Source organism: Vanellus vanellus, assembly GCF_965231255.1.
Source record: "Vanellus vanellus genome assembly, chromosome: 6".
Lineage (NCBI taxonomy): Eukaryota > Metazoa > Chordata > Aves > Charadriiformes > Charadriidae > Vanellus > Vanellus vanellus.
The window spans coordinates 59751478-59767455 of record NC_138911.1 but is presented as its reverse complement, the minus strand read 5'-3'; the positions used below and the strand labels follow the sequence as shown (position 1 = coordinate 59767455).

Genomic DNA, 15978 nt, shown 5'->3' with positions numbered 1-15978 from the left:
TTGTGAATTCTTCTTCCTTTGATAGAGTTGGTAGTACCAAAGTAATTCTGTTCTCTGTACTAATACACTTAGCATGCTTATGTTTGAAGAATGAGGTGTTTGATAACAATGATGAAAGTATAAACAAAACATAAGGTTACAAGCAAATAAAGGTAAGTGATCCTAAATTTACATTCTCTATCTCTTTGGTTTATGATATTTTATTAAAAAAAAAAATCAGTTTGAAGTATTGTCTGCAGTTGATACGATAGAAAGCAAACTGAACACGGTTCTGAATCTGACAGTTTTGTATGGAGGATTGAATGAAGATGCAGTGGCTGTGTCTTTATTTTAAAATGGGTTGCATTTGTTGAACTGAATTGCAGCTGAAGTGCACATAGAGCACTTCTGTTACAAACAAAAAAATATAACATCTATACAAATTTCTTAACAAAAGGGAAAAGCTCAAAAAGTCTGATTCACATTTCAAGCCCAAAGGATTGAATTTAGTTTTACAATTTGGGAATGAATCAAGCTGCCGTATATCTTGTTAATCCACTATGACTCGTGAAAGTTGGTTATAGAATTTTGACCCGTGGGTACATTTTCCAGTAGACTCTGGTGACATTCTGTTAAGTTGTATCCTATCTTGTGGCTTCTTAAAGGGTGGTACTTTCAATTTCCAGCTACTTAGCAAAAAAAAAGACAGGTCCAAAAAAACCCCATCTATTTTAACTTTCAAAATGCAAGGCTATGGATGTGACTGTAATTTGAAGTCTTTCATACCATTTCAAGGAAATATTTAGATCAGGGATACCTGAGATAGGTACATAGCTACTTAAATTTGGGGTTATTTTGTACAGTCCAATTCTAAAGGTACTGCCTCCATCAAGCAAGTAAATTCCACGCCACAGTAATAATAATCAGGGGTCTTCCAAACATGACTGTTTAGAATTGGTGGTGGTTGGGTTGGCTGGCATTGTCACAGGTGACTTGAGAGAAGGAACATGCACAAACAGTTAGGGAAGGGAACCATCCCGTGCAGCCTACAGATGAAACTGAGCAGCGGCAGTAGTTTGAACCCATTGTGCATCGTGAGCTGTGGGGTACATATAGCTTTGTCTCTCTGTAGTCACATTGCTTTTAAAACAAAGGATTGTGACTGTACAACCTCCACAACTGAGTGCATGGAAGTTTGTTATGCTGCTGCTCTGGAGACAGATGGAAAATGCTAATATGAGTAAAGTTTTAAACTAGAAGGTTGCTGTTCAAATTTGAGACTTAAAAAAGGTAAATTCTTAATTTTATTTTTTAAAATTTTTTTCCTCGACTTAAGGCAGAAACCTTAGACTATTGTGGAAATAGCTGCTGCAGCTTCTACTGCAGGTTTGCAGAGCCTTACGTCACCTACGCAGGACCAGACTGTGCTTTTAAAATTCTATTTTAAGCGTGCCTGGTGTCCCCCCATACCTGATCCTGTGCATAGGTACAGAATTAAAATTAAAACCTTGGGGGTTTTGGCAGTTTCTTATCACTTTATATGCTATGAATCTTACCTAAACTCATTTTCTTTGATACTGAGAGAACTACTATAACCCAATACCACATATATATAGTACTGTAACATCATTTGGGGGAGCTGAATAAAAGTAGATAATCAGTTACTTCTTTTTTTAACTGCGAAGTTCTAATATTGTACTTGGTACACAGAGGTATAAAATGTATATCTATCTCTTATACCATGCACTGTCCTTGCCAATCTGCATATTGTGGAAGTCTAACTTTTTTTTCTGACAGCAAAAATCACTTTGTGTTCTGGATTTTATTGCAGCATCTTTTCTCCATTACATAAATTGATCTTATTTGAGCGTCTTTCCCTTTTTGCTGTTTTTTCTTATCTTTTTCGACAGTTTTCTTTGTGTTTATTTGGATTTTTAACACAGTTTACAAAGATGTAAAGAACAGAAAAAGCACAGCATAACTCAGGACAGATGTATGGAAAAATTCTTATTTTTTTAAAGCCTTCCACAAACCATAAAGGAGATAATGTACAGGCATTGCATGACAGATGAGAACATAACTTTCTTATATATAAGAAGGACATGGACGTGCTGGAGTGTGTCCAGAGGAGAGTCACGAGGATGATCCGAGGGCTGGAGCACCTCTCCTATGAGGAGAGGCTGAAAGAGTTGGGGCTGTTCAGCCTGGAGAAGAGAAGGCTCCGGGGAGATCTTATTGCGGCCTTCCAGTACCTAAAGGGGGCCTACAGGAGAGCCGGGGAAGGACTTTTTAGAAGGGCATGTAGCAATAGGACTAGGGGGAATGGCTTTAAACTGGAAGAGGGCAGGTTCAGATTGAACATTAGGAAGAAGTTTTTCACTTTGAGGGTGGTAAGGCGCTGGAACAGGTTGCCCAGAGAGGTTGTTGAGGCCCCATCCCTGGAGGTGTTCAAGGCCAGGCTGGACGTGGCCTTGGGCAACCTGGGCTAGTGAGAGGTGCCCCTGCCTATGGCAGGGGGGTTGGAACTCTGTGATCTTCAAGGTCCTTTCCAACCTAAACCATTCTATGATTCTATATTTGTTTCATTCTCAAGACCAAGGAGCGTTTTGGTCCATAAAATTAATTTATGTTAAAATACAAGCAAAAGCAGAAAATTTAGAACATAAACTAGGAATTTGCGGTTCCCGCAGAAGTGAAGATTGTATTAGCACTGAGGAGGCCTCAGGGCTGCATCTGACTTGCAAACCCACCGAAACAATACTGGCAGTACAGTAAGTGACTGTTCCCAAAGCACCAGTGCTGGGCTGTAGAACTGGACCATGACCATGTCCTTTGCGAAGGGACAAACATCTAGAGAGACTGGCACAGCACTCCAAAATTTGGCACAGTGATTGTATTTGAGGGTGCATATCACTGAATGCAGTTCCTCGTGTTAAATGAATGGAACACTGATGCATTGAAGAACTGGACAAAGTAAGGATTTTCTGAGAGGCTTCCATGAAAGCAAGTTTATTATTTCAGTGTGGCAGGTATTTTGTAAATAATGACCTTACTTAGATTTAGAGTACAATGGTTTAGAAGCCAAAGTTTGGCTTCCTTTCAACCTAAAAAGGATCTGAAAACATCATTAGGGATTTTTTCCTCCCAGACTTTTCTGGACAGACTATTCACTGTTGGGGAGACTGGTTATGCTCCCGTTTTCTACAACCTCTGGCAAGTTTAAAAATAAATATATAAATAAATCCATAAATGCCTGCAGCTCTTAACAAAGCTGTCGTCTTCCACTTCATAGGAACACAGTAGGCACTTTAAAGTTCAGGTTCTCTCAATTTTTCAGTTGAGCAGTGTCTTCAGACTTGTTGCTTGCTTCGCCCAGTAAAACGAGCCTTTCGCAGACCATCTGAAAGGTGTGGGTTTGTTCCGTTGGTACACGTGATGGTTCTCCCCCTTCCCACCTACCCCCATCTCAGTTCTGCAGAATTGTCGTAAAGGATGAGTTCGTGGGCTGTATATGCAGACCTTAGAAATCTTTTTCCACCTTCTCCTGTATCTACCATAGTAAAATAGCACATGATCCTAATCTGCCTACTAAAATGATCATCCGTGCTGTTGACATTTTAAACTCTTAACATGGGTTTCAGAAATCTCACATCAGGTATTGACTGCAGTCAGGTACTTGAGAGATCGGGGGGCTGCAGCCTCCGAGTCAGTTGCCCTCCTGTGTTACTGAGGGGAACAATTTTCCCCCTCTTTAAGTTGAATTTTTAAAATTGTATATAAAATTGCGCAGTGATTAAAATGATTACCGTTAAAAACACACTGTGAAGCGCTAGAATTAGTTGAGGACTTGTCAGTTGTTTTCTTCTTACTATCTTCCTTGTCCTTTTTGCTTGGGACAGCTTTAGTCAATGGAAACATTTCCTAGCGGAGACCCCGTGTTGCTGTGTGCTGTGCAGTACCTCTGAGAGCAGGGTTCTGGTCAGGTGTTGTGATCAACAGCTCATAGCTGAGTGATGTACCACTTTCTTAACTGCATTTCTATTGCAATAGCAGTGTGAGGCTGCACAGAGTCATCTTACAAACCTGTTCTTTCACTGCAACCCTCAAAAGGAGGGGAAAGGAGGAAATGAAGCCTTGTAACACCCCACACACCCTGATGTAAATACTGCTGTGCATCAGAAAATAAGCTTACTGTCTTACGTTCCTATCCCTAGACACCTGATTAACCAAACTGCTTTAATAATTTACAGTATTCAGTGAAGCCAATGACTAGCTTAGAGTAGGCTTGATAAGAGTCCTACAAAGATAGCTTCGCTGTGAGCAGAATTAATAGTGAGATGTAGAACTGTGGCACTGCAATAAAGGGAAGGCAGAAGGAGGCGACTTTTCCCCTTAATTCTACTTGATACTGGGCTTTTAAACAACGGTAGTGATCAGCAACATAGCTTTAATCAATTCAAGAAGACAAAAAGCTTAAGTTTACTGAGATGTTGAAGGTGCATCAGTGTGGGAATTAATAGGATTGCCATACCACAGCTTGAGAGGTCTTGGATTTACCTCACAATCTCTCTTAAAAGGTATATGCATCTTGTTGTTTTGCTTTAAGGCATTTGGTATTGTTTAAACACCAAGTACTTCAGACTCGATGTGCTTGGAAACACACAGGGTGACCAGACTTGTCTGTAAATAGGGGATTTTTTTCAAATGTATATTGTATTACCAGATAAAACTTTAAAATATAATTAGCCTAAAAATAATTGGGAGTTCTTTCTCTTTTAGGAGGTACTTACTAAATAATGCGATAACTTCGATATGGTTTGCAACTTCAGTTTAATATTTTCTGCTTTTAAAAGTTGAACTTTAATCAGTGAGTTATACAGTATTGATATATATAAACATACATTGTAAAAATCAGTTATACTCTTTTCAAAACTGTAGTTTATAGTCTTCCATTTGGTTTGACATTGTTATATTCTGAATTTGGTCTAACCTACGAAGTTCTTTACATCTTTGTTGCTTTGTATTTTAACACACCTTTGGTATGATTGCAGTATCTTTAGCAGCTGCTCAGATATTGTATATTGTAGTGTAAGATTTGTCTTCTCTTTCCCACTTCCTTTTGCTTCTGCATTCTTTTCAATGAGGCTCCCGACTGAATATGAGAGGAACGGGAGATTTGAGGGCTCAAGGTGAGGGTAAAATTTTTGTTTAAAATGTTGCTTAGGTGAGTTTGAACCTTTCTCCCCTTGATTATGTGGCATAGTGGCTTCAGGCAGCAGCTTTTGTTTTGTGTAAGGCTTTGAAACTAAACAAAGAAGCATTTCTGTCTGCAAAACAGCTATTAAAGCACTGACTGACTTGGTTCTGAACTTTCATCTTTCCTGTTGCCTTTTCCCTTGTGTGTTTTTTGCATTTTAGTTCTTGTAATTTGCTGTTGTCTTGTAGATGTGTAGGTAAGTGGCCTCTAGTGAGGCTGCAAACGTGTGGGATAACCACTGAAGGGCGATAAGATATTTCTCATCTCCAAAATCACAGATAGTTAAACAATATTTTTCATGTTACACTCTTCTTCCAAAATCTGCATGTCAAAAAATACTATAAACTTGTGCTGGTTCTGCCAACTGTTTTCAAGTAGAAAAAGCCTTCAAAAATAAATTGAGCATTGACTATAAGTTGGAGTTCTCCCTACCCCCTTTACAGCCTTACTAAATTAAAACCTTAAAGTTAAAACAAAGTACTCTTTAATTTGCTTACTGAATTTTGTAACATCTGGCAAATCGTGTAGCTGGATTTAACAGCATAATCCTATGACTCTCGCAGTTACTGGAAGTCTTTCTATTAGAATGTAAAATTATGAAATAGGTTATCTTTGAGAGAGTTATTTATTTAGTTTTGAGCCTGCTATCACTTTTTATTTAACTTTTTCATAATTGCCTTCTTAATGGTGGTAGAAGGAAACCATTGTGTAACCAGAAATTCATTGCCAACTATTTTAAAGAGCAGCTTGACTTAATATTGTAAATGAAACTTTGAAGTTCAACATGAGACCTAAACTGCATGGTTTGTGGTCAGTTAGGTTAGGTATTTTCAGAAAATACTTAAGCTTGACAGTCAATATATTTAAGTCTCTTGTTCCGAGGACAAGTAAATTTGAAGAGGCGACTGACAGCGTACAAATATTCATAAAGAAAATCTGTCATATTTTTTCCCTGAAGGTCCAAATGTAGTTCCTTATTCTTTAGCTGTGTGACCGCTGATTTTAATTCAAGTAGAAGAATCATCACAAACTGGAAATTTCTGGAACTTTTCTTTGTCCTGTATAACTTTATTTATCCTTACCCAAGGAAAAGCTTTTTATATTTAAAAAAAAAAAAAAAGTTACAGACTTGGAAATGCAGCCTTAATATTTTGTACTTTATCTCTTAAAACTGAGACAGTAATAGTAACCCTCTTATTCACTGTCTTTACTAACGATGTTGAGGAGGTGTCCGATAGCAACTTCCAACTCTTCCTCCTGCATTCAGCCTCAAAGGCACTTAGCTGCATAGCTTGTAGCGGCAAAAGATTTCATCGCTTTACCCCTATTGGCTGTTGGTATTAAACAAATTACTGACCAGTGTAGAAACGAAGTGTTGAAGGTAACTCCAATAGCCTACAATGTGGTGGGTCTCTAGTGATCATCTCCAACACCAATGCAGGAAGGTCAGAGTGAAACCAAACCAGCCCAGAACTGGGTGGTACATCTTGGCCCTGGGGCAGTAGGTGGGTGACCCCTGGCAAGGTCCCCCAGTTCTGCTGTCCTTCCTCCTCCTTGCAGCTAACTACTGTTGGGACTCCATGAGCCCTCCCAGTGCTTCATCTCCGACCTTCTGCGTAGGAGGAGGTGCAGAGGAACCCCCAGGATCTTTCTGCACAGGCTCATCCCCATTGTGTATGAGTGGGCACCTCCCATGGGCTGGCACTCCCACGACCTGGGCTGAGCACCCTTTTGTCACAAGTTGCTGCTATTTGAATGTTCCAGAAACTTCTAGCACAGAGCTGGTGTTTCAGCTGTCCAGGTGGTCCAAGAACAGGGGTTTGAGCGGAACCTGCCTTAAAATCGAATCATAGATGATGCATGTAGTCCTACCTCCACAAGGTCATTCCCCTCGTGCTTTTGACTCCAGTGACTTCCAGTTGTGTCACCTGTCGTACCATACCTTCGTTTCAGCCCCAACAGCTAATGCTTTACCTTGACTGTGTGTTCGTACAGCAGCTAGGAAAGCGGGGCATTGCTCGCAGCCGGAGCCTCTAGATGCTGCTCTAATACCGGTAGTGTGCATTGAGCGTTAGTTTGCTTCACTAACATGAAACCTGGAGAAAGTAGCCGGCCCTGCTAACTAACACATTCCTGTCTTTCAGCCGCAATGTAGCTGTGGATCAGAAGGATGAGAACAAGGAAGCCAAGCCTCGATCGCTACGTTTTACCTGGAGCATGAAAACCACCAGCTCCATGGATCCCAATGACATGATGAGGGAAATAAGAAAGGTCCTGGATGCCAATAATTGTGACTATGAACAAAGAGAGCGTTTCTTGCTTTTCTGTGTCCATGGAGATGGGCATGCGGAAAACCTTGTACAGTGGGAGATGGAGGTGTGTAAACTGCCAAGACTGTCACTGAATGGAGTTCGCTTTAAGCGGATATCGGGAACATCCATAGCTTTTAAAAACATTGCTTCCAAAATTGCCAATGAGTTAAAGCTGTAACAAGAAAAATAGTTACGTTGTAAATTAGTTAGCAATTTCAAGTGTTTTTGAGAATTCCGATGGAAATGTATAGAATAACATTTAGGCAATAACTTCTGCATCCTTCTGAATAGTGATATTAAAAAAAAAAAAGCTGCTGAGCTGGGAGGGAGAGTTGGACTTTTTTATAAAAGTGCACTACAGCATTAAAGTTGCCTACTATGTAAAATATTACCCCTTCTGCTTTATTTCCATTGCTCCTAAGTCTTTGACAACAAATTGAAACACAGAGTATATTCATTTAAATATGCCTCCTGTTTGTGTGGACGTGTGAATGTACAGTATGTGTGTATAATATATAAAGTATTATATGTAAACAATTCATTTACAACATCGAGCTGTACCAGTACCTCTTTTTGGGCTAATTTTGGTGCTAAAAATTGAAATGGCCAAGGAGGAAACACTTGAGTTAATATTTAAAATAACCGAAGCGTTAACCAGTAAATGCAGGTTTACAGTTCACTGCTGTGTTAAGGAAAAAAAAAAAAGTGTGTGAAGGGTTTGGATTTACGGTTGTGAACATTATTAGTCCTGTTTTCTAAGTAGATCTCATGAGATTATTAAAAATTCACTTTTACTGAATAAATCTTGCATTATATTTTGCCCACCTATTTATTATTTAAGTCTGAATCAAATTTAAAAAATGTAGTTGATTTGTGCATTAAAATTTGGGTAAACGCTTGCATTTTTCTGCTTCTGCTAAACTACTAAAACTGTATCTTTGTCCTTTTGGCTTATGAGTATCAATTGCAGCTAAGAACACTTTTCTGTTGTTCCACCGTTCCTCTACAGAACGAGGCAGTATAAAAGGATGTGCTAAATGCTGACTAGTGACTTTTTCTTTCAGACCAAGTTCTTCACGTTAGACTAGGTCAGACTGATACAAAGCACAAAAGGACTTTCAAATAACAACCGTGTTTTGATGCAAGTCGCCACGTCTGAGTCGGTGCCGTTCTGAGGTATTGCTGCACGTGTGACAATACCATCCTTTGCATTCTGGGCGCGCACAGTATTGAAACCCAAAAGTGGGCATCAAATTGGCTACCGATCTCTCCTCTGTCGTAACGTCCAACTTGCTAAACCACAGCCATAGGCAGTAGCAGTTAAAACTTTTCCTTGCAGCTCTCTTCCAGCATGCTTCCACTTGGCTCTGGTTGTATTGCTTTTGGTGGCTTCGTGCCAGTTGTGTCTGTAGCTTCTGCTGCAGAGGGAGTCCACTCGTGCTTTTTTTAATGTGCAGTGTGGAAACCCACCCTTGATGACCTCTCGGGTGGCCAACTAGCTTTCTGTAGGATGCAAAGCTACTCTGGGATGGTCCCCACTTTTTAACCATCGCTGTGCTGAAACAGATTTGATTTTGCAGACTAGAATGAAGAAATTTCTTCATGTGTTGTTTCCTACTGATACTCAGTTTATTTCATCAAGGACTTCTGTAGATAACATCTTGCATTATCTACTTGACTTTTTGTAGTAACGTTTTATGGTTATATTTCAGTGAAGCACTTAAGCATGTACTTAACATGTGCTTTAAATTGGAGCCTAAATTTGCATTTTAAATTTGCAGTGAGCTAATAGTTATTCATAGTACACAGTTCAGATTTGACCCGAGGTGAAAATGCAAAATCCTTAATATTTTGCAAATTAGTTTTTGTGATCTGTAGTCTCTGAAGGCAGCAGACTTCCTCTCTCTTTCCCGAAGCATTGATATTGATTATGCTAGTTTAAAGGGTAATCATAGTTGTTAAATGTAGTAAATATTCCTGAATTTGCATTTTATTCTCTGTATATTCTGTATTACGCCATGGCTTGAGAACTCCAGGTGCTACCGGAGTTCAGTTGGCTTTCAGTGCTCTGCCCGTGCCTGTGCTGCTCAGTATGGTTTTTTCCATGAAAACTCCATTTTGTAATAGCAATAAGACATTTCAGGGCAGTCGTCATACTTTCTCAGGTGAATGGTCACCTATCCTTTCACTTCCTACGTTTTAAGCACTCCTCCAAATGTATTTTTTTTCACCCGGCAGTGCACTTTGTTGTCTGAACTGAAAAAAGTGTTCTGATAAATGATGTAAATCTGTATTCGATGGAAGTTCCAAAAGGTTTCATATTAAATGTTTTCTGAAATACTCTCTTCCTACTTCACCTGTTAAGTATGTAATTGTTGCTAGAAAGTGCACCAGTATCATACTTTGGATATTTAAAGTTTGTAGTGAAGTATTTTTCTTAAAGTGTTCTCAAAAGTTTCTTTCAGAGTAAATCTGTACTTGAGGTATTAAAAAAAAAAAATTATTATAATCAGAAACAGGTTTTTAACAGCTTCCTTCCCAAATGCCTTATAAAATTACCAAGTTGCAAGAATATACTCTTGTTTCTTTAGCATGCCACATGTTCAGGCCTCTAGGAGTTGCCTGGAAAGGAAAACTGCATCCTTCAGATCTCCAAACCAAAGATGAACTTCTTCCTGAACACACGCCTTTTACTTGTCCATATTTGTTGGGGATCCATGTAGCTTTATCAGCTCTGCTGGTGATATGACTGCAGAACTACAGCTGTTTTTTCTCTCCTTAGGAGACAAATTTAAAAATAATCGGAGGTCGCTGTGTGGTGAGGACGTAGCAGCAGGCCCAGGCATTCCGAGATGCGTGTCTGGCAACTGCAGAGTGGTTTTATGTAGTGGCGTGACTGGTGTCCTGGAACGCGTGGTCCGAATGGTGTGCTCGGGGATGTTGGCAATGGGCTTGTGAACTAAAGGTCTGCATCGCCAAAACCCACCTCTGCCAGCTCTGAAAATGTCTCTTGGGTGCTGGATCTGGAAGAGGAAAAACGTCTTAGAATTTGGGTTGCAGGGAGTTGACTGCTTTAAAGAAAAGTGTTTAAAGATACGTACGTTAAACATCTGAACAGTGAGCAGGAGCAAGCGAGTTCAGATAAACTTTTTCTCATGCAAACCTTCCCTTTCTAAAACACCTCAGTCTAATTGATCTCTATGCAAGGTCTAAGGTCCTCGACCACGTTGAGAAGGAGTAGAGAGAGGTAGGTTAGAGGAACAGCTAGTCCTGCTGGTCTAAGTGTTTTGCTTATTTCTTTTATTCCAGTTACAGCATCTGGTCCAACCTTTGTAGGTTCAAAGATTTTTTTTACTACGGGTTTGGGCAAGAGTCACCTTTTTCTCTTGTATTACAGTGAAATTTCAAGAGCAAATATAGTGAGATACTGTATCCCAAATTTTTTTAATTGCAGCATTTTTTTGTCAAGGTAAATTAGATTTATTAAAAAAAATCTAAAATTAATATGCACATTTATGTTAAATAAAGGAAGTCAGAGATTCAGAAGTCCTTCTAGTCATATGGAAAGATTGTAGCAGATCAGTAGGCGATCTCTCCAATTCCGTTAAAAGCTCAGATATACATGGGCCTTTTGGGATAATGTGTAGAGACTTTTAATCAGTCTTTCCCACAGCTGCTGCGTCACACACAGTGTTGTGGGTTGTACTTTAATTAGGACTGCAGCCAACCCAGAGAACCATTTTCTCTCTGAAGGACGTACACTGCCGCTTTGAGTTAAAACCCGCTCGGTGGGGCTGGTTTCGGTTCCTGAAGGGCCGGGGAATGTCCTCACTGGGTATGGCCTGAGCCCGCTGCCGAGCTGATGTCCTTCTCTGTTTCAAGGGTGGGGTGGCTGGGTGATCCTTGACATGCAGATCAGCTGTCCGGGACGTGTATTTTCTTAGAAACCGAAAGAGAGAAATACTTTGAGAATCTCGGTGGTAGATGGTATTTTTGCTAGTGGGGGTGTGGGGTGTCATACTAATGTAAAATTTTGGTTTCTAATTCACAATGCACGTGTTTAGGAAATACTAAATACTTTTTGGAAAGCTGATCCCACGGTAGATTAACATCTAATTTTAAACATGTAGGTTTGCAATTTCCCATATTGCCAATTGTCGATACAGTCTCATTTCTCTAAGTTTTCATAGAAGATCCCTGGAGCTTTCCAGTGAAGATAGGCTCACGTTCTTACGCATCACTGGTGCTGCCAATTAAACCCCTGATCTGACATTCTGATGAAGTGTGGTTGTGAAAATTCCACCTTTGAATGGAATTTTTCCTTCTGATAGCAGTGAATTGTTCCATTGATTTCACCACTGACCATTACTCCATTACTTCCGAGAAGAAACTGTTACCCAAAGCTTACACCCCTTCCTGATGGATCAAAGTTCAACCTAGTGCAATTAATAAGAGTTTTTTAAAAGTTACACTTTGTACCAAAGGCCCATCAGTGTCCTACGTTACAGCAGCAGTATATGCAGAGAGAAGTCCAAGAACACAAAGCCGATAGAGTAATTGTTGTCTGTCTGTGTGCTCCTTACATCTGACAAATTTAAGAGCAGGAAAAAAAGCTAACCTTTAAACTTACTCAGATAACTCGATGGTTTTCATGTTCCTGTTTCTGCTGGTCTCTTAATGTACTGCCTCCAGCAAAGGGGCAGGATAAAATGAGTGAAACCATGGAGGAGCAGTCTCTCCACCCAGTGCTTCAGAAGTTGAAACAGTATGGTATTTGAAAGACCCTTAATTGGTATTTTTTAGCCTCTTAAGAATGTTTTGACCTTTGGTACAAGCGGTGGGCTCTTGTTCCAGCAATAACTGATAACAGAAGCTGTGTCAATACCAACACTATGAATCCAGTAAGTAATCTGTGCACAGAAGCCATGTTCAGGGCACTAATTGCCGGTTGTTGGGTGTTCATCTTCACCGACGAGTGCCATTAACACCTTACAGTGGTTGTGGCTTGGCAGGTAAGATATTTATTGGGGGGGGGGAAGCTTTTGCTTGGGTTTTGCTTATGTGCCTTGAGCACTTGGAAACTCTGAGACGTGGATGTAAAATTCATGCAGAGTGGCCGTGGTTATGGTTGCTGTGGGAACCACAGCACTGATTTCAAGGCATAGAAATGTTGCAGTTCTTACCCCATTAATACACTTACGTTACCGTTTAATAATATCCTTATGGAATTCAGGGCATAAAACCAAAATATTCCTAGAGTTTGTGATTCTTTGTAGTTGCTGGTCACGCTACGTACTAGGGGCATGAAATGAGATAATGAAATATCTCACCACAAAAATAATTCTGTTAAAACATATGGGGATGCAAAATCGGGAAGTGAAGTGCCACTGGTGCTACAATCACGTGGTTTTCAATCATTTGCCTCTCTCAAGGTAAAGTCCTGTTTGCTTGGAGGTGTCTCTTACCCAGAGCTCAGCTCCATGTGAGCGCTGCAACCGGCTCCAAACAGCAAAGTCTTTCTAAGCGTAGAATTATTTCCCCTTCCCGGCTTACCCCAGCCAAAAGGCATGAAGCGAAGTGCTTTCACACATGTTTCCGCGTAGTTGCTAAAAACACCAGCCTGATCGGAGCTTGTAGACACTTGGAGGCATGTGTTTTAATTGTCCTGTGCCTGCGGTGCCCAAAGGAGCAGGGGCTGGTGGCCAGGGGCGGCTGGTGGCCAGGGGCAGCTGCTGAAGAGCTGGAGGCTGCCCGGCAGGGTCGGGGGAGGGAGGGAGGGAGGGATGGATGGTCCCTGCCGCAAGGAAAGGCGAGCTGCAGAGGGACGTTGCAGTGTCCGTAGTGGCCACAGGATGTCTCTCGAATGCAGAAACACGGCTCTGCGGGGTGTTCATCCGGAATATTTTCAGAAAAGAGCTCCAAGGATAGCTTGCTCCGTGCAGAGCGGCGATTTCACATCGGTTATCGGTGTTATCATCCGTTCGGCAAACTTTGACTTATTGTTAAAAGCATTAGAGGGGGAAATGTACCACAAGACATTGACGGAAACTGCGTATTTTTCAGGTTGAAAAACACCCTAACGCTGCATTTAACTTTCCATTAGGTTTTATTGCTTTCGGAGCTGAGGTGTAGTTAAATGGTCCTTAGCTTTGCCATGGAAAACCCATCGGGCTGCAAAACTCTCTTCCACTGCTTTGTCAAGCCGCCTTCCCTCTCCTTGCTGAGAAAATGACCACGTCGGGCCGCAGGCTTTTCTGCTGAGAAGGGTAAAAGGAATATTGAATATTTAAATTCATTTCCAGCTCTTTAAAGAGCAAGAATCTTTGTTTTCCTGTTCGGAAATTTAATTACTGAAGCTATTTTGCTCTTCATCCTTTAGTAATCGGTCTAATCAAGGTTGTAAATTGCAGCCAGCCTTTTCTAAAATAATCTGGGATGGCTTGCCATTTATATTTCACTGTATTAAGTAACTTTAAGGCTTTATGCCTGGCATTTTCCATGCCTGCAGTCTGTTTTAATCTTCAAACAAATCTTGTCGCTTGTGCTTCAAGTAGGCAAGAAGTGAAACTTCCTTATTTGCTCAAGATTTTTTTCAAATCACATATTTTGCTGGAGCTTTCACTTTTATTGTAACCACAGCTTTGCCGTTGGCAGATTAATAGTGGCTGGTACTAATATTTATCGCTGGGATGTTTGGATTCAGCAAGTGGAAACGGAGAAGCTGTTTAGTTTGGTCGATCTGAGGCTCCTCCGTGTTCTTTCCATGAAGGAGCCCTGCGACTCGTCCGCTCCCTCCCGCAGTCCCAGACCCCATCGGCTGCTGCCGAGCCCTTTTCTGCGCCTCCCAAGGCAATGCTCCAAAGCACTGGTTATGGTGGGAGTCGCGGCGTGCACAGGGTTTGTCACTTGGTGCGTGGCCGTGCGATGGGAGCAGCAGAAGCAGAACTCTGCTGTTGGGAAGTTCTGTTCCTCATCAGCGATCTGGGAGCAGCCACCAGAGCAAATTTGAGTCAAATATGTATATATTCTAGTGGTTTTATCTAACTGACCCCTTCATGAACCACTTTATCCCTGGCATGTAAAACTGGTCACTTTCTCCTTATTTCCAGAGATGAGCCTTGGCTGAACCCTTCTGGCTGAACACTTCGAGCTAAAGTCTCGATTTGAAGGACAGTCCCTTTTTGAGGTTTCCTGTGGTATCAGAGCTCCGTGAATCTCTACAGACTGGGTCTGTAGGTACACTTCTGGCTGGGGAAAAGAGTGCAAATGCTCCAGGGACCTCTGAAGAATCTCAGCGTGGGTCCTTGGTATAGAGCATGGCAAGTGCAAAGGGATCTCCTCGGTGTTCAGTTGCTGAAGTGATTCTTCAGACCCGGAGGACAGTTTAGCTCAAGGAAGTGCAAGGCCGTAGCGAAAGTGTGAATTCGGAGCAGTCTCTAGGATGAGGAGGAAGGTGAGTCATCTCTTCTGGGTGACCTCAGTTCCTAGGTGCTTTCCAGACTTCTCGTTATGGCATCAAACAGCTCACCAGAATGCATACTTAATTAGATGTGTCCTGAAATGCACATAGGGTCTGCACAGTGGTGGGCAACATGCACGACAACGAAACGCCCCAGCAAGGAGCTGTGTGGGCTCTGTCTACTAGTGAGAGGAGCAGGATTGCCCTGTTGTTGTGGTTCTCCATAAGCAGGAGAGAAATCTTGTCCTGGTCCTGCTGCTGTAGGGAACCATGTCCATTTTTCTCCCTTGTGGCCTTTTGGTTCTGCTTAGGAGAGACATTAAAAGGCGTATTGCAAGGTGTGAAGGGATGGTGGGACCTTGCTGATGGCAGAAGAGGAGTTTGGTGAGCACCACCTCCAGTGTCCCCTGGTTCGGATGGAGTTGTGTCTGGGAGGCAGCTGTACCATTTCCCATACTGTCTCACGCTGTATTTGTCAGTGTGAACAACTCTTGGGGTAAAGCTGCAGCTTGCAGGGGCTGCATGGAAAGGCCCGTTCCTCCTCTGTTTTCAGGGGACCTGCAGGGACATTTGTCTCCAATCCACTCACCCACCCTGGTTGAAGCTAGCTTGCAGGGTCAGCAGCTACAGGGAGGACAGACCGAGCGGACACGCGCGCAGGCGCTCACATGCAGCGTGTGGCTACATAAGGCTCGTTTCTCTGGGAAACCAGCCTAAAAACTGTGACACTTCACAGCAGGGACCAGATCTGCTTATTGAGAGGCAGCTCTCCTTAAAAGGTCACTTTTCAGGTCAGAGCTGCGCTCGGGGTGAATCCTGATGGAATCGGGATGGATTCTGCTGTGCACGAAAGGCAGCTGAGCTCTCCTCTGTGCACCCAATGACTCGCGTAACTTAAAATACCAAAGACCATTCTCCAATTTTCTCTCTACTGCTGACATTATCAGCTTGGTCTGCCAGGGTGAGTGTTG

General features: G+C 41.7%; 1 protein-coding gene across 5 annotated transcripts in view; it reads left to right on the top strand.

Moving 5' to 3' along the window:
• MARK3 (microtubule affinity regulating kinase 3) overlaps positions 1–10046 on the top strand; it is a 65448-nt gene extending 55402 nt beyond the window's left edge. For 3 of the 5 annotated variants that reach the window (XM_082485993.1, XM_082485990.1, XM_082485989.1), the window contains 2 exons: positions 5124–5168; positions 7381–10046. In XM_082485993.1, the coding sequence (XP_082342119.1) occupies positions 5124–5168; positions 7381–7726 (391 nt within the window). In that variant the 3' untranslated portion in view covers positions 7727–10046. The remainder of the gene's footprint in view (positions 1–5123; positions 5169–7380) is intronic. The other 2 variants (XM_082485992.1, XM_082485991.1) reach the window with 1 other exon arrangement.
• Positions 10047–15978: the final 5932 nt, after the last annotated feature.